Raw genomic sequence first — 27,542 nt, forward strand, 5'->3', positions numbered from 1 at the left:
AACTGGCATAGGGTCATAAGACTCAATAATTGCTTTAGCAGATTTCTTGGAAAGAAAGTAAAAATTATAAATAAATGACCTAAAATGCCTTGTTACAGAAACACAGATGATGGTATTAAAGATGTGAGGATAAGTAGATGAGAGTAATAAATGTAACCCAACTTTATACAACAAGAAATTAAAGGAAATACTTTCTCTACTGTAAAATACATTGGCTTTAAATTATCCATTTTATAAACTACCTAAAATATGAAACCCCAAGTCCAAGAGTAAGCATAATTTCTGCACAAAGTGAGTAACGAATAATATCCACATATAACTTACAATTTAGGGGGAAAGAAAAGCCACTGCTGAAAAGGATACACACAGGTTGAATCCATGAGAAAGACTGATGCTATGTAAAAAAATATCTAAAAGCTTGCTATTATCACAGGCATTTGTGCATCAAGATGACTAAATAAGAGGTTCAGAAAATGAATCACAGTAGTATTCACAGAATTTAATCCATTAATCTCAGAAGAAAGCAGGTATTTTGTTTATATAAAAAGAATTGAGGGATTGAGGGAATGGCTCAGTCTCTCTCTCTTTCTCTCTCTCTTTCTCTCTCTCTCTCTCTCTCTCTCACACACACACACACACACACACACACGTAGAAAGAAGTGAGGAGGAAATGATGCCAGTAAAATAAAGTATATACTATAAATCCCACTTCCGAAAAAGATGTAAGTAAAAGACGCTACAAGGAGACTGATAGCAAACTAAAGAAATAAACACTGCATCAATGTAAACAGGCATGAAGCAATCCTTTACTCCAAGAGGCAATACTAACAAATCTTGTATGTATGAGTAACTACATCTATCTCAACAAATACTGAGAAAACACCTACGCTTACTTCACAGTGAAACCTTGATGAGGCAAAAAATGGTTTATAGGCACGATGAAGAAATGTCAACTGAAAGTGAAAAGGTTTAATATAACTCAGAGAAAATAAACAACACCCACAGGAATGACTATAGGTACCCTGACATTTAACGCAGCATGATTGGTTGGCATGATGGAAAGAATATTATGATAATATCAGTTTCTGTTATATTTTGAACTTTTTATATACACAAATTCACTTAATGCTTGTGACAAGTGACAGAAATTTCACATGAAGAAACTAGAATTCAAGAAAGGGCTATGTTCCATTCATTTGTTCAAGGCTGTCCAGGCAAATTGGAACTAGAATCAGTCTGGCTCCAAAACATGAACCAGCAATGCCTTGTGTAGAACATTTTCCAATAAGAACAGACATGAAAAATGCATCACAAATGAAGGGAGACAAGTAATGCTACAGTCAGATAAAGCCAAAAGAAAGTGCTCAGATGTAACATATGACTTAAAGGGACAAGAGGTAGCTGTCAGAGAGGAGTAACAGTCAGCTAAAGGCAGAAATTGCCAAGCAAGCAAACATTTGCTACTTCAAAAACTAATTCTACGCCATAAAATACAGAGCTAGTTCTAGGACGTTATTATGCCAACAACAACAACAAAAAAAAGACCTAAGTAATTCAGAGAACTTTTCTTGAATGAGAAAACCAGATGTAATGAAACCAAGATCCAAGGGCCTAGTAGACGCTTCAGTGCAGAAAGTACCTGCTGTGCAAGCTAGAGGATCTGAGTTCAGATCCTGGTACCTGAACATAAAAGCTGGGCATGGCCATGAGAGCCTATAATTCCAGTGCTGGGAGCTGGAGACAGGAGGATCCTGAAGACGTACTGGTGAGTCAATCAGGGTCATTGAGATACTCTGTCTCAAAAAACAAGGTGAAAAGTGATGCAATAAGATGCATGATGTCTTTAATTGATGAAATATTATTTTGTTAAAAAGCTTGACTTAAAATATAATCATCAGAAAAAGGAGGGTTAAGAAGTGGCTAAGATCTGAAGGGAGAATTATAGGTAAGCAAGTTAAAGGCAATAAAGTATAAAATATTTTTATGATAAAATGAATGTTAAAAATATTTTGACCAAACATTCTGCCAATCAAAACATGCAGCAGTGAAACACACAGATGGCACTTAAACACACCTTAAAAAGTATTCAACATCCATAGCAATCAGAGGAATCTGAATTACAGCTACTTTGATATTTTATTTCCTCTTGGTCAGAATGGCTAACATCAAGAAATCCAAGAATGAAAGTGGGGGAGGGTCTGGGCAGGGGAAAATCCTTATTCACTATTGGGAGTATAAACTAGTATAGACCATATGGAAAGTAGTACAGAGACTTCTTGAGTCGTTAAAAATAGAAGACTCTCCACAACTATTCATGTACATATACCAAAATATAGTATGCTGCCAGAGATACATGCACACCCATGCTTATTGCTACATTATTCACGATAGAAAAATGATGGAGCCAGCCTCAATGCCATCAGCAAGTGAGTGCTAGAAAAAAACGTGGCACATATACACAATGGAATCTTGATCAGTTGTGAAGAAAAATGACATGAAACTTGCAGGAAAATTCATGAAGCTGAGAAACATTCTATTATGTTATTCAAAAAGACAAAAATCCTATATGCTCTATCATATGTGATCCTAGCTTAAGAATGTTTATATGTATATGTAAGTGGGGGAAATTAGGGGTGGAGGGGATACAGATTATTAAACTTGATAAAAGACCATGAGTGAGTAAAAAGAGGCGTTGAGGAAGGGGCTGGAGGCAAGAGGACACATACGCCAGGAAAGGAGATCACTGTGTGTGGAGAGACACATGGGCGGTGGTCATGAGGATGGAGGAAAAGAAGTAGGGATGTGAATCGACAAAAACAAGTGTATAAAAATGTCAGGATGAAACCTAATTCTGCATGTGCTAACTGAACATTTTAATTTAAAAATTCACAAAGAAAACATACACGTGTACACACACACACACACACACACACACACACACACACACACACACACAATAAAGCCCCAGCATTCTGCATTTCAAAGACTTATTCTCAGTTTTTTCAATGTGAGGCCCAAGGTAACTTCTGGTTACTTCAAATTTTGCCTGAAAAAGGCACAACAATGGACAACTTGCTTTAAAAACATTTCCCCAACGTACATTCTGTTACTGCTCTCCAGGAGCATGCTCAGAAAATGCTTCCCAACAGACCAGACATTCTCTGGGCAACCTTCCAATGCTATGGAATTCCCAGACAAACTGATAACAACTATTTTATACTTCAGGTTTTTGATCCCATGGAATTGTAAGTTTTAAGACAATAAAAATGATAAAACTGAATACATCTGCTATAGAAAGCCAGGCCATTAAATGTCCATTCTAATAGCACTGGAGTGAAAAGCAGTTTCTCCAGGAAGCTGTCTGTGGGTAACATTCTCAGAGGTCATCTGTGGAGGCTTCCCAGAGCTTCTGTAGGAAGGCTGCCCTGAGAGCTGTGGAGAGAACACACCCCCTTGCCTCAGAGTTTACTCAGTTTCTTCCCCTGTTTCTTCATCCCTGGTTACATTCTAAATATTTTAGGTATTTAGAATGGCCACTGGACATAAACATAAGGTCTTTTCATACACTTGTATGACTTAATGTACAAGGTCAGTTTTTGAACTACATAAACAGGTTGGTTTTTAGTTCCTCTTCCTCTTCTTGTTCCTCCTCCTCCTCCTCCTCTTCTTCTCCTTCTCCTTCTCTATCTGGCTTTTTACTTCAAGTCTTAGCCATAATGGAAAGTAGGAGCAGGTGACATTGATAAAATGTGGTTAATGTGGCCATCAAATAGTCCAGTAAAAATGAAGACAGCCAAGGATAAAATAAATTGGATTACTTTGTAACTCCAGTCAGCATGGATGTGATCATTTATTTTATGACTTTCCTTACTCTTTGTCATTGTTTGTCTTTTTCTACTCTAACCCACAACCACCCTGTACTACAATACCATGCTTGGCTTAGTTTCCCTCTCTCCACCAGGCATAAATATCTTCCATCTGTTAACAGATATAGAGGTGTACAGGAGCCAGGTTCAAAACCACATGTGTATTGCTCACTCTGCACTATCGGCATGGATGATGTGTGCTTGCACAGAAGTACCCCAGTTCTTAGCACAATGCTGGACACATGCTCAGTGACATTTGTGACTATGCTATGTAAAACATATTACCATTTTAGACTTGTGAAAATGTCTTTTAAAATAAATAAAATTATAGTAGCAAGAACAACTCAACAAATATTTTTTTTTATACAGTCAACATTCAGACTTAAAATGAAACTCATGGCATGGTAGTCTAATTCCTGCAGATTCCAGAACTGAGCCCTGTTCTCACTTCTGAAATAACTGAAGGAGGTTTTCTTTTCTTCCTGACTCCTCTCGCTACCCCGCCTTCCTTCCTTTACTCCCTTCCTCTCTTCTTCCCTGTCGTCCATTTATTCACTGCATACCTGCTTAGTAGGGTAGTGTATTGACTCTTACACCTAGAGTGGTTTATCCTCATGAGCTATAGGAGTTTATCATCATGAGCCATGAATAACTTTCAATTACATGATCTAAACTATCTTGTGGGCTTTGAAGTTTGCATTATGAGTCACATATCCATTAACTTTTAAAGTGCATGTCGAGTTTTTCTTGTTCTATAGAGGTTTCTAAATCAAATCATCCTGCTCAAAAAAATTTCCCTTTCTCCTCCAAATCACAGCCCTTATAGCTGTAACAGCCATTTGCCAGCCAGCTCATGCAGTTGCTCTTACAGTAGTCAGGCAATGTGGTAGGGTGGTGAGTTCTTGTGTCACATGTCTTTAGGTTTATTTTCTAGAGATCTTCTGCTTCCTCTCTGAGGATTTCTAAATCTCACTTTCTATGTGTGCAATATAGGTGATGACACCTGTCTTGGAGTGGTGCTTCAGGAATGAAATAAGATTGGTAATGAAGAATGAACCTCAGCATATGGCAAAGAAGAGCCACTCGGTGGAAGTGAGTGGCTCATTTTTCATGGCCTGTTAGCCCTTTGCTGCACTAAGCATGCTCGTGAGAGGCCAATAGCAAGAAGTACTTTTGGCCTCACATATGGTATATCATAATGTGTACACTGTGGTCTTCAGTGATTAGAAGACTTCTGGGACATAAAAGTCTGTGTCATCCACGCCACATATATGGCTACTTGGTAAGAACTGGAACAATCCACAGCACTGAACTGAAAGTGTAAGTCCAGATGGTAATAAGTAGTGAAGTGCCACACACACAAAACATTTGTGTTTTGGGTTCTATTCTAGTATCATAGTTTATATTATAGTGGGTGCAGTGTAAGGATCTTTCAAAATGGCTAATGCCATAATTGACTTGTTAATGTCAATATGAATGGCATGATTTTTAGTATTTCATATCTATTTTCCTTTTCCTTTCCCCTATCATATTGATAGAAAGTATTATGATTAAAATTTTATAAAAGAGAATTAAACACACACACACACAGTGTCAGCTAATTACTAAAAAAATCAGCTCTAGTGTCCATATGGACAATTATTCTGTTTAGAATGAATTAAACAAACACATATTTACTAGTCCTATGGCGGCTCATCCCTTAGCTTGGCAAGTGTCTCTGAGGATTCTAGTGCTGTAAAATTTATAGGCTGAAACTGTATAGATATAGGCTATATCAGCCCAGAGCTGGGTATGGTAATCCACAGCTTTCATCTAGGACAGCACCAGGAGACTAGGCTTGCTGCCAGCCTAGACTACAAAATGAATTGCCTAGTCTGGGATATAAGAATATCTACCTAAAAACAACAGGAACAACAACAACAATAACAAATAAACAAACAAATGGAAAGCAAACTAACAAAAACTTCTAAACCAACAAACGAAATCCCTCTTGATCTGTGAAAACTCCGCCCAAGGTGACAGACATATCTGCAACACAACCCATACACCAAAGACTTACTGGAAACTGCAGAAGAGGTGACAAATAGATTTCAATAGCCAAGGGATCTGGGGAGTTGGAGGGGAGAAGTGAGGAAGTGGAAATGATGCAAATACAGTACTTCTATATTAAATTCCCAAAAATTTAAAATCAAACTAAATCAACAAAAATTATACTTCATCCTAAGAGCTCCTGGTGCAGACACAGAGCTAAAGTGTAACTGGGTTTCAAGATAGAGTCCTGAGAGATGCTTGGTAATGCTATGGGGTGAGCATCACAGGAATAGAGTCCTCACAGATGCTTGGTGAAGCTACGGGGTGAGCATCACAGGGATGGAGTCCGCAGAGATGCTTGGTGAAGCGAGGGGGTGAGCATCACAGGGATAGAGTCCTCAGAGATGATTGGTGAAGCTACGGGGTGAGCATCACAGGGATAGAGTCCTCAGAGATGCTTGGTGAAGCTACGGGGTGAGCATCACAGGGATAGAGTCCTCACAGATGCTTGGTGAAGCTATGGGGTGAGCATCACAGGGATAGAGTCCTCACAGATGCTTGGTGAAGCTACGGGGTGAGCATCACAGGGATGGAGTCCTGAGAGATGATTGGTGAAGCTACGGGGTGAGCATCACAGGGATGGAGTCCTGAGAGATGCTTGGTGAAGCTAGGGGGTGAGCATCACATGGATAGAGTCCTCAGAGATGCTTGGTAAAGCTAGGGGGTGAGCATTACAGGGATAGAGTCCTCAGAGATGCTTGGTGAAGTGAGGGGGTGAGCATCACAGGGATAGAGTCCTCAGAAATGTTTGATGAAGCCACGGGGTGAGCATCATAGGGACATCTTTCAAAGATTTTGCTGAAATTAAGTAAGTAGTAAGCAATGGTGTAAAGCAATGGACCCAAGAAAAATTATACTTCTAGTCACTAGAGACTAACCATAGGTACCACCAAGAATAAAAATTCCCTAGCAATAAATAAAATCCAAAACCTCACAGAGATTAATTGAAATACTACATTTTATATATTTCCTATAAACTCATTAAGACATTAGTAGGTTTCCTAAGCAATGCTACTGGGTACCCCTGTAAAGGTTAATCTATCGCTAGCATCCTGCATTTCAAAGAACACAGGAGTGGGTATGCAATTTATAATGCAAAGAAATCCATATCCACTATTTTTCACTTTAAAAAGTACACTTCCAGTCATTTATAACATTTATAAACACAGTGGTAGGCATGTTTTGAAGATTAAAAAAATAATCAGAATAACTTCTGTGGGGGTTGGCACACTAAACTCAGTCAATAATTCCCCAAAACATTTACCATAGTTCTCATTGCAAGGCATCTAAGCCCAGGGACATCTAGTCTCACCAGGTTTTATGCTTCTTAGAATTCCCAGAATCCCATGGAAAAGTATAAAGTCTATTTATTTCTATAAATGGTACCAGGCTAAGTGCAGCAAAGCAACTAGACCTTAGCCTGCTTTTCTTCCTTTTCTTCAGGATATAATCTAATGCATTTCCTGAATGTGATACCTGCAAAATATACATCAAATATACTTACTTCTCTCTCTCTCTCTCTGCCTTTTATCCTTACTTTGACCAGACTCCATTGAAGCCATCTAGAACCTTCTAAATAGTCTATCTGTTTCCTCCCACATATATAAGATGTGGAACATAACATTTCCTTGGTGTTTGATTGCTTAACAAGATTTGACCAGTGATACAAGGAGTAGATTTGATGATTGCTATAGCAATAAGAGCCATTCTTATTTGAATATTTTATTGAATTAGTAAGAATTGCGTATTTACAGCAAAAGATACAAAAAAAAAAAAAAAAAAAAAAAAAAAGATACAGCTAAGCAGAAAGAGGCAGGTAAGAATCCCTTAGGACTTTCTGTCTTCAGTCTGCCTTTGCAGCAGTTCAAGTCTCCAACATAGTGTTGTTTTCTCATCTAAGGGAAGGTGATGGAAACCTTGGCCAACTCTCAAGATAATTCAAGTGAATGAGCCTGCTGACCAGAGCTTTTCCAGTCATAATGGACACCTTTGGAAGTCATCCTGTTTGAGACTGTTACTTAAGGTACAAAGTCAGGCAAGTCCAGGGAAAATTGGCTTCTATATAATTTGAACTTGAAGAGTGCTAGAGGACAGAATGTATTGTCTGCGTGTATGTAGACATAACAAAGCTATTTTCATTCACAGTCCTGGCACAAGGCCTGTGGTAACTGCTCCGTGTGTCTGGTTACAATTATTTCACTATAGGGAATGAGCCAGGACAGTACATCCCTACCCTGTCCGCTCAGCCTCACGTTGAAATGTGTGCTGCTTTGCCTTCCTGATTGCCTTTTAATTCGCTTATCCTCCTGCCAGAAACCTCAGCTGAATTCCAAGTCTGAACTGCAGTATTACAATACACATGAAACTCTTAAGAATGTATACCAGGAAGGGTGGATGTGATGCCTGGTCCCTTGCCCTTGTGACTGCACAGAATCTGGGCACATGTGGCTATGCTTCACTGCCCGTGGATTTTCTAAGTTCCAATTGAAGTAGACCTCTTCTTTTGAAAGGAGTGGGCATGTCTTTTGTGATGCTACCTCCATAATCCAACACATTTGTGCTCCCACCCACTTGCACATTTCTTAGGGCTTAATGTGGCTCTTGGGACAATTCTCAATGGAACAGTTAACAGTGAAATGTGTTTTTAATTAAGATGACAACAAAAAAGAAGATACGATTGGTTACAGGATATCACTGCCCAGATGCTAATCCTGGTATTTAGCAATGCTTGTGGCTATCAAGTCCTTCTTCTACGATCCCCCTTGATGATGTTCAGTTGTTGGAATCTGAAGTTCCCAGCCTTAACTTAGAACTAGCTTGTAACAAACTCCAGATACCTTCTCAACAGCTCCAGGTAACTTACAATGAGTGGGTCATACCTTAGGGCGCTGCACTGCATTTTTCTTACGTATCAATAGGATAAAGGTGAGGCAAAAGACACAGAGGTTGAGAAGACAGAGCTACAGAAAACCTGCATGCCTAGGCTTTTCAAATTGCAAACATTGCAGCTTGTTTAATCTCTTGAGAAAAGACTATTCTGAACTTTATTTCAAAGCCATAGCAGATGGTGTGAATCATCCTTTGGCTTCCCAGCAGCTCTTCTCACTTAGGCCATCTTGGATCTGACAGGACCTGGGTTTTTCCCACTCAGGATCAAAGGTTAAAGGACTTCCCTTAGGAGCTCACAGGGGGGCTCAGAGTAAACAAAGGTGGGAAAAGTCACTAACAACTACCAATGTAAGGACCTGAAGGGTGAAAACGACTTAGATACAAGCAAGGAATTCTGCCAGCTGATTTAGGGCTCAGTCCTCTTATAGAAAGGAAAAAATAGTTTTAATAGATGAATCTGTGTTAAGAATCAACCTTGTTAAAGATGGCATGCTTAGGTGTCAAAGAGAATACAAAAGAGAGCGCTGCCCAGCTTGAATCATCAAGCTAACTATTTCTATTTTTAACCATGTCTTATGCCACCCACAGTCATTCCTGCAAGAGTAATTTGTTTTTTAGCTTTCATGAATGAATCGTGTATATCTGCCAGTGAACATTTGCTTCCATGCTGGTATTTTAGCTTTTTCTTAGCTAGTGGCTTATAAAAAAAAAATTCAATTACATCCTACATAATTCTCTTTGGATATACTATAGTGCATTAAGGTTTTTCCTAGTGTTGAATATAATTGTATCTAAACATAAATAAAGATTATAAATGATAATTTTTATTCCCAATGAGTTTAAGTTTCAATTGGAAAGTATTACATATGAACATATTAATACCACAACGATTATCCAAACAATCAAGAATATTCTATAGTCTGTATATGTTTCATATGCACCTATATGACACATTCTACGAAGCTGTGGAAATAGGAGATAAAAAACAAAAAATAACAAGAAAGTGGATGAACCCATTTGGCAATGTGTGATGTGTACAAGTGTGTTTACGAGGCACTAGAGCGGCCAAGATTTAATATGTACCAGGCATATTTCTAGAGAACTTACTTGTTTATTCTCTAAGTTTAAATTTACATGTATTAGGTTTTTGTCAAAATAACTTTTTTTTCTTAGCCTGCTAAGCTTTCTTCAAGTGAAATTTGAGGAAAAGGCTTTCAGACAATTTAAACCCTTGTGGAAGAGTCTTGCTAGCCATAAAGAATTTCAGAAGTTCCTACCTGACTCAGTCCCTCTTGCTTATCATTCATTAGGTAGGTTCACATTTCTTGATTGCTGACTGTATATCTTCCACTCTTCCAATGAAGGATCCTTTGCAGTGGGGAGCTCAACTTTTGAATCTCGTGAGCTAATGTTGACAGTTTACTTTTCCGCTCTAGAAACTGCAGTCTCAGATCCGGAAGGTTAACATCAAAACATGGCACACTGATCCAAGCATCTACTTTTCTGAATGTCAGTTCTTTTAACTCTATAAACTGTTTTACAGGAAACATCATTTTCTATCACTCTCCTTTCGCTGTCTGACCTCTGAGTCTAGCTCTCTAGATGCAGATGCCTACAGATGTGGTGCCATCCGGCACTGCTTAGCTCTCTAGATGCAGATGCCTACAGATGTGGTGCCATTCGGCACTGCTTAGCTCTCTAGATGCAGATGCCTACAGATGTGGTGCCATCCAGCACTGCTTAGCTCTCTAGATGCAGATGCCTACAGATGTGGTGCCATCCGGCACTGCTTAGCTCTCTAGATGCAGATGCCTACAGATGTGGTGCCATCCGGCACTGCTTAGCTCTCTAGATGGAGATGCCTACAGATGTGGTGCCATCCGGCACTGCTTAGCTCTCTAGATGCAGATGCCTACAGATGTGGTGCCATCCGGCACTGCTTAGCTGGCATCATCCTCTCAGTCTAAAACACTGGTGTTCACTGGGCGAACAGTGAGCGCTAGATGCAGATGTGTTGCCAGCAAACACTGCTTAGCTGACACCAGCTGCATGTTCATCACTCACCAGAAGGAGAGGGTCACTCCCCACAATCCTGGTTCTAGCCGAACATCTACAGCTTTACTCCATGACAGTGTATAATTTTTAATAATAGCCTCCACAGCAATTAGTTTCCTAGTAACTACTGACTCTGCATTACCTATTCTATCAGATGAAAAACCATGAAGTTGTTTTAAAATCTACAAGATCTCAAACACTGGCATACTATAAATGTTGTGACACAATAAATGTGTTGAGAATGCTCTAACATAAAAGTTAGTTTTTCTCCCCTTTAAGTTGATGGTGTTTTTCATTTAGCTCAGACTTGTTCATGCCTTGTTGAAGTTTAAATCACCTAATTAACCAAAAGACAAGGTTCATAAAGAGAAGAAAAGAGAAGAGAAGGATAGAGGAGTGAGAACCATCCATCCACTCTCGGGAAGGGAACCCATCGACTCTGGGTATTTGCGGGGCACTGGCCTCATGACCTTGTCAAATCTCAGAGCCCACAGATGATCAAGTACAGCTGGAAAATGGCCGCAGTGTTACAAATAATCTTGGCACACCTACACATGCTACATTCATCTTTAGATTATACCTAATGCCTAGATGCCAACCAGATGTTGCTGAATTGTACTGCATAGAGAGTAATGACAGGGAAAACATGTTGGTACATATCCAGTATGGATGCCATCCTTTTCTCAAGAACTTTAGAAGGATAGCTGATGGGATCTATAAATGTAAACTCATGAAACACGTGACTCTCTATTCTTTTGTTAATTCTAAAAAATTACATTTATTTATTTATTTATATTTATGTGTGTTGGGGAGCACACACATACCACAGCATGACTGTGGAAATCCGTGAACGACTTAAAGAAGTTATTTCTTTCCTTCCACAGTGTGGGTCCTGGGACTTGAACCCAAGTTCTCAAGTTTGATGGCAAGTGCCTTTACCCACTGAGCCATCTCAACCAGCTCAGAAGCTGATTACCCCTCCCTCTGTGATAGGGTTTCTCTGTATAGCCCTGGCTGTCCTGGAATTCACTCTGTAGACCAGGCTAGCCGTGAACTCACAGATCTGCCTGTCTCTGCCTAACAGATACTGGGATTAAAGGTGTGTGCCACCACTGCCCAGTGAAGCTGATCTTTCACTCAAGGATATGAGGGCTTATTACATCAACATTTGTTGCAATGCAAGGTTTGCATATCCAGAAGAATTAGGATGACAGCTCTTATGAGTTGTCACAGAAAACGTACTTCATGATTTAATGGTCATTAAGTTTGGATAAGAGATCTGTACACTTTCAACTTATCAGCTTCTGCCAATGGAAGAAGTACCATTAGTAATATAACTCACATCCCTAGTGATCTCAACAAATCTCTAGGAGGTAAGCACGTACCAGGAACATAGAGGAAACAGGCTGGGGGAATCTGAGGATCTGAGTTTTCCTCCATGTTCCTCCCTATATGCCAAGCAAACACAGCAATCTAGTGACCACCCCCCCCCCCCCCCAGGACAGAACACACTTGTCTTTGCTTTTTGTTTTTGTTTTTTTTTCAGTGTAGGAGTAATAGGATGCAGTTAAACAAGGCTTAACCACTCTGCCTGCAGCCTGCTGACCTGAGGGTTCAGGACATTTGCTGCTTAGCAAAAGCTGAGTGGGTAGGTTGAGCACCTGGAGAGGAGCAGTTGTATCTGCTGCAGCTTCTTCTTGTGCAAGGGAGTACTGTCAGCTTATGCACATCAAAATGCCAGGGCTCATGGTTACTACTTCTGAGAGAAGATTGCAAGGCTAGGGTCTCAGGAAGTTGGTAACAAGCTGGGCAGAGCACAGGCTTAGCTGGAGAGCAATTGCAGGCTCAGTACACTATTATTTGTACTCCTCTCTACAATTTCTTCCTTTCAGATAATTTTTACTTGAACGCCAACTCCAGTGCTTATTCTGATGCCAGTTTAATGCCACTCTTGATCCATTCCTAGAGAAGTCAGGCATCTTTCCTGTAATTTTCAGCTTCACTTACAGACAAAGGTTAACTTGTAGGTCAAGCCAATGGAGTTACAAGGAACGGCCCATTCCTTCTCATTTTATCAGGCTGATTATTTACTATTTACTGTAGGGCCATGATTGAACTCACTTCCTTAAAGTACACTGGTTTCCAGGTAACCTGTCTTTAGAGAATATAGGTTACCCGCCACTTGTGCAAATTTGGGCAGGAGCAAATGTTTAAAAATCCTCAATATAGAAAAGCAAGGAAAACAGCTGCCCCTCCTAATGTGCTATTTATTTATCCTCCAAATGACCTTTTGTCACTGAGTGGGGTGACAGAGTCTTAACACTAGGGTTGTGCATGTTAGTTTAAATGATGTCTAAAAGAATTGTCGTTGGGGAAAAAAATGGGTTACAGTAACTTCTCAAAGAATGGAGAATCAGCATAGTGTGTCGAGCAGTAGTTGTGATGTCGGAGGACAAGTCAGTCTGAGATTCTGGTTTGTGTGTGGGAGTGAGGTGGTGACATATTCCTGATTGTCTTGTTTTGTTTTTAATGGATAGGAAAATATCCCAGAGAAGCCACCTAGAATTTCAGGAAAAGAATTCTTCTCTTTCAAAGATCCTATTTAGAGTCCAGCAAGTTAAAACCCCACTTAACTATCTTTTGTTGCCAGAGCACTGAGTGAAAAGTTGTTAAGTCAGAATTTCAGAAGGGAAGTGCCAGCTCTTTGCTAAACCTGAAAATTCAGCACCTTAATAGATAGTGTGTTTAAAATCACTTCACATTTAGCCTTGTCAAAAAAGAACCCAAAGGCTGGAGAGAGGCCTCAGTGGTTAAGAGCATTGGCTACTCTTCCAGAGGACCGGGGTTCAATTCCCAGCACCCACACAACAGCTTACAACTGTCTGTAACTCCAGTTCCAGTGGATCCCGCTCCCTCACACAGACATATATGTAGGCTAAACACCAAATGTACATAAAATATTTTTATATATACATATACGTATATATGTATGTATACACACACACACACACAAACACAAACACACGTTCACTCAATGAAGAAGGCAGGTGACAACCCAGAGCTATGGCACAGGACCTGGAGGCGGTGTTTCACTTTCTTCTCAGTAAAGGCTTTACATGACGCAGCCACACTGTATTAGGGCAGCATTAACCTTGCTTCTTGGCTCCTTACCAAGGATGTGGTTACAAATGCTAAGGAGCCATTTGCATATGGGGAATGAACTAGCCTACTCTAATGTCTGGGCCCAAGCTTCCTCAGTTTCACATTGCTTCCCTCCCACCTGCTAGTGCTGCATGCTAGGGAGCACTGGAGAGCACACTCTAGAGAGCACTATGGGATGCACTCTTGGGAGCATTGTAGAGTACACTCTAGGGAGCAGTATAGAGCACGCTCTAGGGAGCAGTATAGAGCACACTCTAGGGAACACTGTAGATCACACTCTAGGGAGCACTGTAGAGCACACTCTAGGGAGCATTGTAGAGCACACTCTAGGGAGCAGTATAGAGCACACTCTAGGGAGCACTGTAGAGCACACTCTAGGGAGCAGTACAGAGCACACTCTAGGGAGCAGTATAGAGTACACTCTCGGGAGCACTGTAGAGCACACTCTAGGGAGCAGTATAGAGCACACTCTAGGGAGCACTCTAGAGCACACTCTAGGGAGCAGTACAGAGCACACTCTAGGGAGCATTGTAGAGCACACTCTAGGGAGCAGTATAGAGTACACTCTCGGGAGCACTGTAGAGCACACTCTAGGGAGCAGTAAAGAGCACACTCTAGGGAGCACTGTAGAGCACACTCTAGAGAGCAGTATAGAGCACACTCTAGGGGGCAGAAAAGAGCACACTCTAGGGAGCACTGTTGGATGCACTCTCAGGAGCATGTAGACAGAAGGGTTTTGGATCATCCCCAGGGGAGGAATGCAAGTCTCCTTTTGGAAAATGTTGATGTCATTACTCCAGTTCTATTTTCTTATATCTCCATGCAGGGAAAGCCTCAGAGAACAGACCCTCAAATCACTCTTTTACAAAAATCCTTGGACCAGATTTGTGTGGAACTCCTAAATTTGTTTTCAGAAACGGTGCTAGTTGCAGGTATACTGAAAAACCTTTAGTGAGGGCCAAGCCAGTGGGTCATAATCTTATGCATGAATATTGAGCATCCTCACAGTGCATGGGATAAGGACAGACTGAAATAGGAAGAAATAAGTTTATCAAAGAAATCTGGGTGTTAAATTTGCAAGAGAACTTTCAGTTTCCAGGACATTTTAAGTTTTGAGATTGTGGCAAAGAGATTTTAAATCTGCACAAAGTTTTCAGAGAGCTATGTCAAATGAGTCCATTTGTTTTAAGAGAAGAGGAGGTGTCAGATACAAACAGCTTATGCTGCCTCTTCAAAAGGCTTTACATGGGCCAGGAGCAAAGCTAGGATAAATGGCTTGTCTAGTCTGTGGGGTCCTGCCACGTGACTCTGATACATCCTGCTCCATAGAATCCATCTGTGATGGCACTGTTGTCATAGACGCTGAGCTGCCTAGCAGAGCGACAGAGAAGGGGACCAGAAGGAGGCTTTACTGACCAGTCTGGGGTTCACAGGAACATAGGACAAGACTGTGGCAGCCAACTACCTAACACTGTGACCCTGTAATGAAGGAACCACACCACCAGCTTTTTAAAGCATAGACAGACTCTGACGTTCTCTTTCAATAAGTTTTGCATTTGGTTTTGTGTTTTGTTTGTTAGTTTGAGACAGGGTCTCATAATATATCCTTTGTAATGTATCTAATGCCAACCTGGGACTAGCTATGTCGCCCAGACTGGTTTCAAACCTTCAGTCACCCTGCCTCAACCTCCTAAGTGCTGGAATTACAGCTGTGAGCCATTATTCCCACCAAGGGAAAAATGTTTCAAAGTGCAAATCGCTGACATTTTAAACATCTCCTGGGCTATTGTGCTAATGACTACACATATGGGGAGAGGGAGAATGTTCTTAGAGGTAGGGGCTTGTCACCAGTGAAGACATAGAGAGACCGAGGCTTACTTGGCTTCCAGGGCCAGGGCAATGATGCCAGCAGCCATGGGGGCTGAGGCTGATGTCCCAGTATGATTGTCCGTGCATCGCTGCCTTAGATCAGTGGTGATCTGAAAAACAAAAGTGAAAAAAAATTAGACCCTGGGGACAGTATGGGTCATAGTAAGATGTTTACTTACAAAGCGGATGGAGAAGAATTACACATTAATTTTAAAGTCAATGTTCCCAGACTTGTGTGGCTATTCATTTTCAAAGAACTGCCTATATAAAACAAACTTGACTGGAAACTGACTTCATTAAAATCTGAACAGGAACACGGGGAACCATAGTTCGCTCAGAACCTCTAGTTCCTGTATGTATCCATTAAAAGTCTGCAGTGAACACACCTTGTGTGCTCCACCGTAGTTCTACTCTGGATTAAAATGGAAGTCCTCCCATTGGCCTACATTTTAAACTAATTAAATATGTTGAGTAAACACCCAGACACCAAACCTGGTGTCATGAGATGAAGGGATAAACTACATAGCATCATGTAATTTCCAAATCATAACTAGGAGAATGACAGGCTTTAAGCAAATGTCTCTGCCATGTAAGGGGCCCTTGCTTGTGGATTTTTCTAGAACTCATAAAAATGTTGCATGGACGAGGTAAGTATTTTTCAAAGATTTTGCATGGACAAGAAAAACAAGGGTGGAGCTCCTGTACCTCACACAGCTGAGGCAGTGTCTGCTTGCTACTTCTCCATTTTTACCTTGCAACTAAAATGTGAAAACTAGATAATTTTATTTTCTTGGCTTGAGTCCAGTTCACTTCAGCTCTGACTGAATTCTATTACCATCCAGCAGAGGCCATGGTTCCCAGTCTGCGTTTCATTATTGCCTCACTAAGAAAGAAAATTAAATTTAAATTCTCCTTAACAAGAGAAATTAAGTTCTACAGAATACAACCTTAGAAGCCATTGTAATACCTCTCAGATATATAAAAACATGTCTTCCCTCCTGGGCAGGAATCCATCTTGCTCCCTTGGGACTGACTTTACATTTGATGGGGAGATGAATCAGTGGGCCTGGTGCTGTCACTGGATGACATCGGTAACCCTTTCTTTGGCAGGATGACAAGTGTGTCACCATGTATTACAGAGGAGGGAGCTGATGTGAAGCCAAGCAGCGAGACAGTGAGTACGGGCAGCAAAAAGCACAGCCTGTGTTTGTCCAAGAGGACCATGAGGTGAGTGGAGCTTGCTGTAGGAAGCAGATGGACACCCTGGCCCTACAATTGCCCTTACAACTTTCTCCCATGCCACAGGAAACTGAACAGAATTTCCCATCTTGTTATGGAACTAGAGCAGCATGTTGTAACCAATCATGCCCATCATCGGTTCCTCATTTCTTTGACATGTGCATAGAGGAAATGGCAAGATAAATGGGCAGGGCCACAGAGAAATGGTTACGTAGGTGAATAGAACTGTGTGCATCTATGTGTAAAGAAACTTTCTGGGTTTTGAAAAAGCATAACATAAGTTAACCCTGCTGGTCGTTTTACGGTATGTAGTATGATTAACTATACACTGCTGTCCTGGATCTCTAGGACCTAGCTCATCTGCACAAATGAAACTCAGAATTGATGACTGCTCTCTGCCTTCCATCTCCCCTCATTATTGTCCTCCCTGTTTTGATGTGTTTGATTAAGCACCTCAACTAAGTTAAGCCACTTGGCATTGTCTCCTATTGGTTGGATGAATCCACTTACATGATGTCCTGAAGCTTCATCTCTACCGTAACACATGGCAGTGTGTCCTTCTTCTAACACGGTGACTAAGACTCCATTGTGCAGTACTTTCTCAGTTACTCACACACTAATGGACACTGGGCTTGCATCCACATTTGGCTGATGAGCAGTGCTCTAACTGTACACAGGAGTGCACAACACTCCTGTGTTTTGAAAATCTGATTTTATATGCTCCCAAATATAATACTAGAAGTGGTGGTGGGGGGGGTGCTAGATTATTGATTTCCACGGCATTCCTGTGGGTGGCAAGCCAGCTCAGTGGATAAAACACTGTGCAAGCCTGGCGAACTGAGTTTGACCCTTAACATTATGTAAGGTGGAAGAAAAAAAAAAAAACCGTTCCTTCCCTCACGCATCATATGCCCACAGGTACAAATAACTTCTATAAGGGCAATTCTACCCCACATGAAATGAGAAGGGATTCTCCATCGTCATTTTCTGAGGCATGAAGCCATTAGAAATGGCTTGCTTCTGGGTCTCCAGTGCCTGTGTTTTTGAGAGATGGTCTTGAGAGACATCTTTCCTACTTTACCTCATCCCCTGGTCACACTGCTTTGTGCAAACGTTAATTTTTTTTTTCAATAAATTGTGCCTGGATTTAAGCCTCTTTATGCCACGTCCTTACTGATTCTTCAGCTGTTCAGGACACTCTCAATGCGCAGACTCGGGTCCAGTATAAACATTCTGAGGGTGTGTACAGCACTTTTGAACCTCACAAACAACCAGCTCTGGCCAAACATGAACGAGAAGTAGCTTTGGATGTCAGGTCAACAGCACAAACATGTCTCCTCATTTTGTAGACAGCAGGCATGTAAACATATACCACGTGCTTATATAAAAAAGCTACCTAGCACCGTCACATAGAGACACCAGTGGCGTGGCAAATGCTATCAATTGTGACAACTCTGCGTGGAACTCAAGCCACCATTGTACTGTCACAGATTTCAGTCATTTGAACTGAATGAGTTGGAGAAGCATGGAGCAGGAAGGTGATGGGATTCCGAAGTTAAAAGATTCAGGGGAAGAAAAGGAACAAAAACATCTCCCTCCCTTCTCTGCTGTAAGTGGAATTCCAGCTGGGTCACTTCCAGGGAAGCTACTGTCAGCGGAGGAGAAGATGTCAGGCATAAATTACCAAGAGCAGCTCAGGTAAGGTTCGCACCACTAAAGGAAGCTAGGCTACCAGAGAATATTTATGTCTATCTGCGGGGGGGCGGGGGGGCGGGGGTGGCGGAGATCAAAGATCATTATGGAATGAGCAACCTGGAAGAAAAATGATGGTTCACAACTGGAGCCACCTGGGGTAACCCCACTTATCACAAGACTCCAGAAACAGACCTGTAGGATCTGCCAGAGCACCCGCCAAAGGAAAGTGGCATCCAGTGTGCAGCCCACAACACAGGGCGGATGCGCTCTGACTTCAGACTCCCTCGAGAGTGTCTCAGAATTTGGTCTCAATCCCGGTGGCAGTCTCGCATGCTCCAAATTCCCTCAATTCACCACCCAAATCAGAAACAGAATTTGTATCCAAAGAACTCAAGTTGCTCAAGAGAATATCGTTTGCGTCCATCAGCGAGAAGGAAACTGGAGAGGACGCGGGCCCCGAGCAGATCAAAGCTACCCTGATGGGCAAATTAGATTTCCAGCCTCAGAGGATCAGTAGCAGATGGAATATTGGACTCCACAAAGCTGGGGATGTCATCTTTTCTGGGTGAGCCAGGCAGGGTATTGTTCAGCTCGAGCCAGGATCCTTGAGGAGAACCAGCTCCTCTCACTAGGCTTTTATTTCCGAATACGTCACAGCTCATTACTGTGGCTGATTGGGCTTTTGATTGTTGCCCATTGGTACCATTCTCCAGGGACTCTCAGCACAGATTGACCTGGGCCCTATGTGACAAGTGTTTACAGCAACCTCCAGCAAGTGTGTCCTCTTTCCCCAAGGCCCTGAGATCCTTTTTATTTTGAAGGTGTCATATTGCCTCATACCTGTTACAAGAGAAACTGAAAAGATATTTAAAAAAAAAAAACATGGAATGATTTTGCTGTCCATTTGGCCGGATTTGTTCCTAGCGCTGACTTGGCTATGGGTTGGAAATGTCTTAGTTGAGCAGTTTTAGTCGCAGCGCTCAGGTTGAAGGGCAGAAAAAGTGAGCCAGGAGCAGCTTGTTACTAAGCACAAGGACATGAAAAGAAATGAGGGTCATGGAATGATTTCTGTGTCCATAGATGTCACCAAGATGGGTGTGGAATTCATGGAGAAGGAACGAGCACTATAAAACACTATTCCCATAATGCTAAGAGAACATAGAAATGTGGGGTACAAGGCATGAAACTGTTTCTCCAAACAGGAGTCCTGTCTATACCATCATAATGTACAGCTGAGTTCCATATTGCAAGAGAAGCAAGTATTTCTTTGTGTGTGTGTGATATTAGATGGTATTAGATGAGTTTGTTCAATGGGCATGGGGGGGGACACTAAAGGGTGGCACCCCAGAGAGAGACAGAGACACAGAAGGAAATGAGGGGAAGAGGGAGTAAGAGAGAGCAAGTATTTCTTTCTTTCTTTTTTAAAAAAGTATTTCTTTACAAAGTTGAATTTCTTGCTTTAAGCTCTCTTAGATTCCCTTCGTTTTATACTCTGATCTTCTCCATTTGTTTAGAAATCCTTTAAGGTCACTTCTTTTTTGACTGTTCAACCAGGACTGCAAGAAACTTCTAATCAACCTGCAACAGTTATGCATGGACTAATTTACAGTCGAAGGATTAAAGTGTAGCCATTAACCTCCCACCTCCCACCTCAGGGCTTCTCATCGAACTACCACCACGAGCAACTGGTGCTGAGGGAAGGACTATGGTCAAGTGTAGAACACTCCACACAGCCACAGGACGTTTGCAAGGAAGGTATGGTGTTACTAACAGTGAAGTGAAGGGAGGTCAGTGAGGCTCCTGCATGTGTTCCAGGATGCACAGCAGCAAAGCAGTTAGTCAGCGGGCCAGACATTAAATCCTGAACAAGCAATGTAAGAAAAAGCAGAGTTTTAGAGTGCAGTCCTCCATGAGAAGAGGAGCAACAGAATCAGACCTCCAGCCAGGACCTCAGTGATGGCAGCACAGGCTTGGTGCCCCAGCCTGCCAAAAAGTGTGTACAGCCAGCATACTTTCCTTTAGGATTTGTTACATTCTGAGGAGAGTGTAGGTCAAACTACTGAACACATTTGGACTTGCTTTTCTATCTCTTTAGTCTTGAAAAAAGAATAAGGTTTTCTAAACTCAAAGGAGTCAAGATGACAGGGAAGGATCTGAGCTCAACAGTGACTGCATTTGAAATATGATGGGGTGCAGGAGGGAGCCAGAGAGCAGGGCGCCTCTGCACAAGGAATGTGACTGCTTAGATGCTTTAAGAGCAGTGGGGGTAATCCCTGTGTCTGGAGTTGGCCCGTGGCCATCCCTAAGATCCGCCAGGCAGCATGTGTGTTTTGAACACATCTAAGTAAAATAACATAAGGATAAGTGTGTAGAATGCCTGTTACTCAAAACGTGGCTCAGAGAACCTCTTCCAACAGGAACACAAAGCAATGCAAAGCCTCATCAGCAGGACAGAGGGCTTGGGTGTGGGTAGTTGAAGGCAGGACAGGTTCTGAAAGATAGCATTCTGTTATGAGTGGCTGGGGAGTTTCAGTTATACAAGGGATCTTTGGGGTAAGCCTCAAAAATGTGAGGATTAAAGACAAAATTCAGAGAGGAAGGATAGCAGGCTACCAAGAAGAGACTTGATACCCTATGAGCATATACAGGGGGAGGAGGTCCCCCTCAGTCACAGTCTTAGGGGAGGGGAGTAAGAGGAAAATGGGAGGGAGGGAGGAATGGGAGGATACAAGGGATGGGGTGAAAATTGAGATGTAATATGAATAAATTAATAAAATATATTAAAAAATAAAATAAGTAAAAAAAAAAATAAAGACAAAATTCGGACTGAGTGTCCAGGTTGTTTCACATATACACGTGTCATGATTTTCCATAGTGAATATTTTGATAAATGCTTACCTTCCAGGAAGGAAGCAGAACATGCCCCTGGACCCGAGTCCTCCTTCCTGCAGCTACATAGGAAACCTGCTCCCCAGTGTATGATGGGTATGTTTACACGGACATGGATGGAGCAGCTCTCAGCTCTAGCCAAGAGGACAAACTCTTCGTTCTCAAGTAGTTTCCACTCTGGCATGAAAATCAGACACCAAATGAAGAATGTAAACAACAGTGTCAAGTGAGGCTAAGCTCAGGGGAAGCAGAGCTGACAGAGGGTGGTGGAGGGCAGTGGCCCAAATGCCGGGAACACAGAGGCACACTCCTCCTCAGAATGAAGTATAAAGACACCTAGCTGAAGTGGAACACTAGGCAAGATGCCCCTGGAAGAGGTCTTCTGCAGAGAACACAGCCCTGTGTTGTTGTAGATGGTTTGACCCTCCTCAACAGAGATGGTCATGGCAGCCCTACTGTGATCACACAGAGGCACACTCTTGGGAGTCTGTTGTTAATGCCGCTTCCTGTTTGTATGTCGGACTGTGGGACTTACGGAAAGGGAAAAGGCCAGAAATTCAATTAGGAAGGGCAAGGTAGTAAAGCATGGTGCCCAGCTGTTAAGAAAACACCAGGTAAGCAAAGCCACATTGTCTGCATATCTCCACAATGGGTGGCCCTGACGAGTGTCAGGGGCATGATGGCACACTGGTGACGGATGGGCTCGGGGCTTTTATTTTGCCTGGCTGGAATCTAGGCTCCCTGACTGGCCAGCTGGATTTTTTCCCTAGCCATCTACGTTTCTGTTTTGTCATTTGAGAATTGAACAAGATGATCCTTGTACACAGGGTTTCCAGGTTCTCTTGAAAGGCTGTAGCCCATGTGCAGAGTGCTATATATCAGGTTCTCATTAGGAAGGCCACAGTGTTCCGGCTATGACATGTTATAACAACTGTAAGTATGTCACTTAAGATGCAGAATATTATGTAACGATTATGTTAAGGATAGCATTACTTCAAGCTATGGCTTTAAACTAGCTAGACAGGGTGGGCTGCAGATGCGGCTCATTGGTTAAGACAATACAGCGCTCTAGTACAGGACCTGAGTACAGCTCCCAGCAACCAGTTCAGGTAGTTCCCAACTCCGTGTAACTCCAGATCCCAGAGGAACTGACACATCTGGCCTCCAGGGAGACCAGCACTAATATGTACAAACATGCCCTTCAGAATACACATAACTAAAAATAATAAAAATAAACCCTTAAAAATAGCTGATTAAGCCAGCTTTTAAGTGGCACACACCTGTAATCTCAGCACTCAGGGAGGCAGAGGCAGGCGGCCCGGTGTAAGTTCGAAGCCAGCCTGGTCTACAAAGCGAGTCCTGGACAGCTAAGGTGACACATAGAAACCATGTATTGAAAAACCAAAACCAAAAATGAACAAACAAACAACAAGAGGGTTTAGCCAGATGTGGCAGGTCATTCCTGTAATTGTATCAGCAGTTGGAGGCTGAGGCAGAGGGAGCATGAGATCAGCTTGGGCTAAGTGAGGTTTTGTTGCAAACAAATAGTCCTTCCTGATCGCCTATGAGTGCGAATATAACACCAGCACCCACTGTTGAGTTACTAGTAATGGCAGGACACCCAGGCATGCAGTCTTTGCTTTACTTTGAAACCCAAGCCTAGGTTTTCCTGCTTGCAAATCATGAAAAGACCTTTTGTCCCAGATATGTAAAGCTTATTTAACAAAGTGCTTTCCCAGAAGCAGATGAGAGATCTCTCCTATCCCCTTAGATGCTCAGCAACTGTCTCAGTTCAAATCACAAAGGTGCTCTTAGGGATGAGGAATGACAACTGTGCTTTGCTGAAGAGGCTGCAAATGACAGAAGGAAATGAATGGGCCGGGGAAGGGGCCCAGTACAAAGAAGACACTGCCACTCCTATAGCACTCAATCACAGATGCCACTAACAGGATGCAGGCATCACCCAGGGACCACAGGCGTCTAGGTTCAAAGCCTGGTGATGGCAAGGTCCTGAGCAAACTGTGGGCTTATTCATCATCCTGACATCTGGAAGGAAAGGGGGTCAGCTGGACCATAAAAATCTGACGCTGCTGCCAATTCCACTCATGTTCAGGCTGTTAACATGTTCCTGATCACAGTGGCTCTCTTTATGGGGCTGGTGAAAGAGACCACAGGATTTTATGGATAGGAAAAATGAAGGTGCAACAAGAACCTCTGTGAACCAGATGCCCTTCTAGGATGCAGAAGGCTGCACAGGCCTAAGGACAATGATGCCAGCCACTCGCAGAGCCACATGCACACCAGCCGCTCACACCCAGGCTGTCACTATCTTTGGTTTCTTACTGTCTCCTGGGAATCTCAGAGACTATGTGGGTGTCACCTCAATTTTACTGTTGAGGAGGTCAAGACTGAGTGGATGGATTAGCACAAGGTAAGCAATATGAAGTCAGGCAGTGAATTCAAAAAGTTTCCAAATTTCTTCCTCCATTGCAGGGAATTTAGGGGGTATAGACAGGAAAGAAAAAGAAAAAGAAAAGAAAAGAGTTGAAGAAATAGAAAGAGGAAAGGAGAAAATACAGAGGTGAGCATGTTTTTGGCCTTTGAAATGAGAAACTAATGCCACTGTAAAATTGTGTCTTTTTACAGAAATACTGTAATCTAGAATTAACCCCTTGATTTTATATAAGAAGATGTTATGCCCCTAACAACTAGCTGGTCTCAACTAGTGTGATGAGATACCAGTTAGGTCCATTAGGAAACGCCTGAGTTATTTCTTTTACCCTTAGTCTGAAGACATCATGATATAAACAAAATAGTAAATTTATAATTCTTCTGTTGTTGTTGTTTGGTTTTTCAAAACAGAGTTTCTCTGGGTAGCCCTGGCTGTCCTAAAACTCACTCTGTAGACAAGGCTGGCCTCAAACTTACAGAGATCCTTTTGCCTCTGCCTTTCGAGTGTTGATAAAGACGTGCCCCACCACATCCAGCTCAAATGTATAATACTTAGTAAAGGGAAATTTCCTTTTAGAAAGAGAACTAACACAAAGTAGACATAAGGAAGATTTAAATGTGCATCTGGTCAGTAAAGGGACAATGAAGTATATGATCCCATGGAAGGAAGCTGACATTCAGTCATTGTGTCCAGGATCTGCCCCAATCTCTCTCCCTGACTACAGAATGGCACATCCTTCTGTATGGTTGTGTTTTCCGGTCACAACAGCTGTTGAGCTATTACCAACACAATGGTACCCAGGAAAAAGGTCTAGGGAAGGAACCTCATCCTCATGATTCTGAGGTCATTCAGGCTACATCATGTGATGTGTTCCGTTAGGGATGTGGGGCTCACTTCCTCCTGCTTTGATACATTGTCCATCACACTCTAAGTTTCTTTTAGAGAAGGCATTTATGAGACTGATCAGTACTCTGCCCGAAGCAATGATGCCACTGGGAACAACAGGACTGGCTAGGTCACACGTTGCTCGGAGGAGAGTGTGAGCTCACTGCACATCCCCAGACTCCAGAGGTATTTCTCAGGTGCTTTCTGCTGCAGAGGTGGGTATCACAGGGCACTGGTAGTCACTGGTTACAAGCTAGGGGACACACAGGTTTCTATTGAAAATAAAAAGAGCATCTCTAGGTGTTTACAGTTCTATGAGGAAGTCAAAGTGTTGGTGAAGGGCATTAGTTTTTAATTAAAGAAGCCAAAAACTTCTAGTCTTGCTCATCTCTGCACTTTCTCCTTTTGTATTTTACTTATGTTTGGGAATAGTTTATTGACAAATAATTGAGGAGGTGCTGAGAAACACACTTGTATATATACAACTTTATTTTTATTTTATGTGTATGGGTTTTTTTTTTGCATCAATGTATGTTTGTGCATGGCATGCGGGTATTGTCCAGGGGGGCAAGAAAAGGGAATCGAATCCCCTGGGATTGGAGTGACAGATGTTGTGAGTTGCCATGTGGATTCTGGGAATCAAACCCAGGTCCTCTGGAAGAACACCAATTTTTTTTTTTTTTTTTTTTTTTTTTTTTTTTTGACTGCTGAGCCATCTTTCCAGTCCTGGGCTTGCGAAAGATTTTAAATGTAGCCATTCGGGAGGAATTAAGGAAAGACTGGGACATCTTTAAAATGTAATCAAAGTATGCACTAAAAATAGTTGGGAAAGCAGATGTAAAAATATAATAATAATGAAGTACCAACAGGAGATCAATAGATGTAAATTAATTTCGCACAAGAGGCAAATGCTCTGAACCTGAAGAATTTGGACTATAGAACTTTCTTCCAGATTTTGGAAAGCGTGAACAGAATGAGGCATCTTGAGAGTGAGAATTAAAACTCACTTATGCTTCATGTGTACACGTTGTCCACACAGCCTGTCCATAACTTCAAGCCATATATTAAATGACTTTTACGCTTTAACTCATCTCCACATGTGGAGTCATATCAGTGCTACATAGCTGTTGGACTTAGTATTTTGGATTTGGGGTGGGCACAGTGTACTTTCGGTGTCTCCTCTGCTCTTATGGAAAAACGAGCTGACTCTCTACAATGTGGCTGGCCTCTGCATGACTTCTAAAACATCAGGCGAAACAGCTCAGCTGGGCACTGGGGAGTTGGATCCTGAGACACTTTATAAAACCATGGTCGGAAGAAGAGGGATGGCATTTGACCTTTGGAATTGGTGACCCCGTGGCAGGCGTTCCAAGAGTCCAAGCTGACACAAATGAGGGTAAGTACTATGTTGCCTCTTTTACTGACTTGTGTCTCCCCCTATTATTTCAGCAATGGCTTCATGAACTAAAGACCATTGAACCCTCACTTTATAAGGGAGAGCTTTGATCCAGAAGGTGGCTCCAGTGACAAAAACTCAGGTAGGTCAAACGAGTAACCTGCGATCTGAACCCTTTTGCTGTTTACCTAACACAGAGAGTCAGGGTGGTAAACAGGGGGCCTCGGTTCACTTCCATAACTCCCCACTCAGGAGACTATGGTAGCTTTAGAGAAGCACTGTTGGTACAGGGTTAGTACATACTGGATAAATATAGTCCCTTGATATCTGCAAAGGATTGCTTTCAGGAATCCTCAGATCTGAGCACGTTTAAGTCCTGTATATAAAATACACGGCCATACATAGCATTTGTAGATTTATCCCTGCATCTCGTTTCTTAGACACTATTCCATTTCTAGATTGCTTTAACACACAAAATAATACAAATGCTATGCATACAGTTCTAATAGTGTACTGCTATATATATCTATAGTATAGTATATATGTATATATATATATATATATATATATATATATATATATATAGTAAATAAGGACTAGTAAACAATTATCTTCAAGGTAATATCCATGTGCTCTGGTTAGCTAGTTTGTAGATGTATAGCCTTTGGATACAGGAAAGCAAATGTACACTGTACTGTAACCATGAGTTACAGTACTTTTGTGTTCATAATGAGACACCAGAAGTCTATATGAGACACCAGAATCCAAAGTCAACGATAGAGCCACTAAGCTGAGAACCACACATTGATTCTTATTTTCATTCTGCCACTATCAATGTAAATGTAGGCCAATAATTTGTTCTTAATGAACTGAAGCTTAGTCATAACCAAGGTTATATTAATGCTCAAATATCGTGACTCAGACAAGCATTTTCAGGAATCAGTAATAGACTGTTGATGTTCACAGTGACTTATTGGTACCATCAGCTAATCTGAACTGCAGTTTCAGTCTGCTACTCAGACACATGCTCATGGGTCTCCCTTTGTCTTTCCAT

At 41.8% G+C, this 27,542-nt stretch overlaps 1 protein-coding gene across 2 annotated transcripts in view; it reads right to left on the reverse strand.

The window, feature by feature from the left end:
- Pcsk5 (proprotein convertase subtilisin/kexin type 5) overlaps nucleotides 1-27,542 on the reverse strand; it is a 426,655-nt gene that overhangs the window by 201,389 nt on the left and 197,724 nt on the right. For both annotated transcript variants that reach the window (XM_051146218.1, XM_051146217.1), the window contains exon 9: nucleotides 15,942-16,042. In XM_051146218.1, the coding sequence (XP_051002175.1) occupies nucleotides 15,942-16,042 (101 nt within the window). The remainder of the gene's footprint in view (nucleotides 1-15,941; nucleotides 16,043-27,542) is intronic.

This window comes from Acomys russatus, chromosome 5 (assembly GCF_903995435.1).
Source record: "Acomys russatus chromosome 5, mAcoRus1.1, whole genome shotgun sequence".
In the NCBI taxonomy this organism is placed as follows: Eukaryota; Metazoa; Chordata; class Mammalia; order Rodentia; family Muridae; genus Acomys; species Acomys russatus.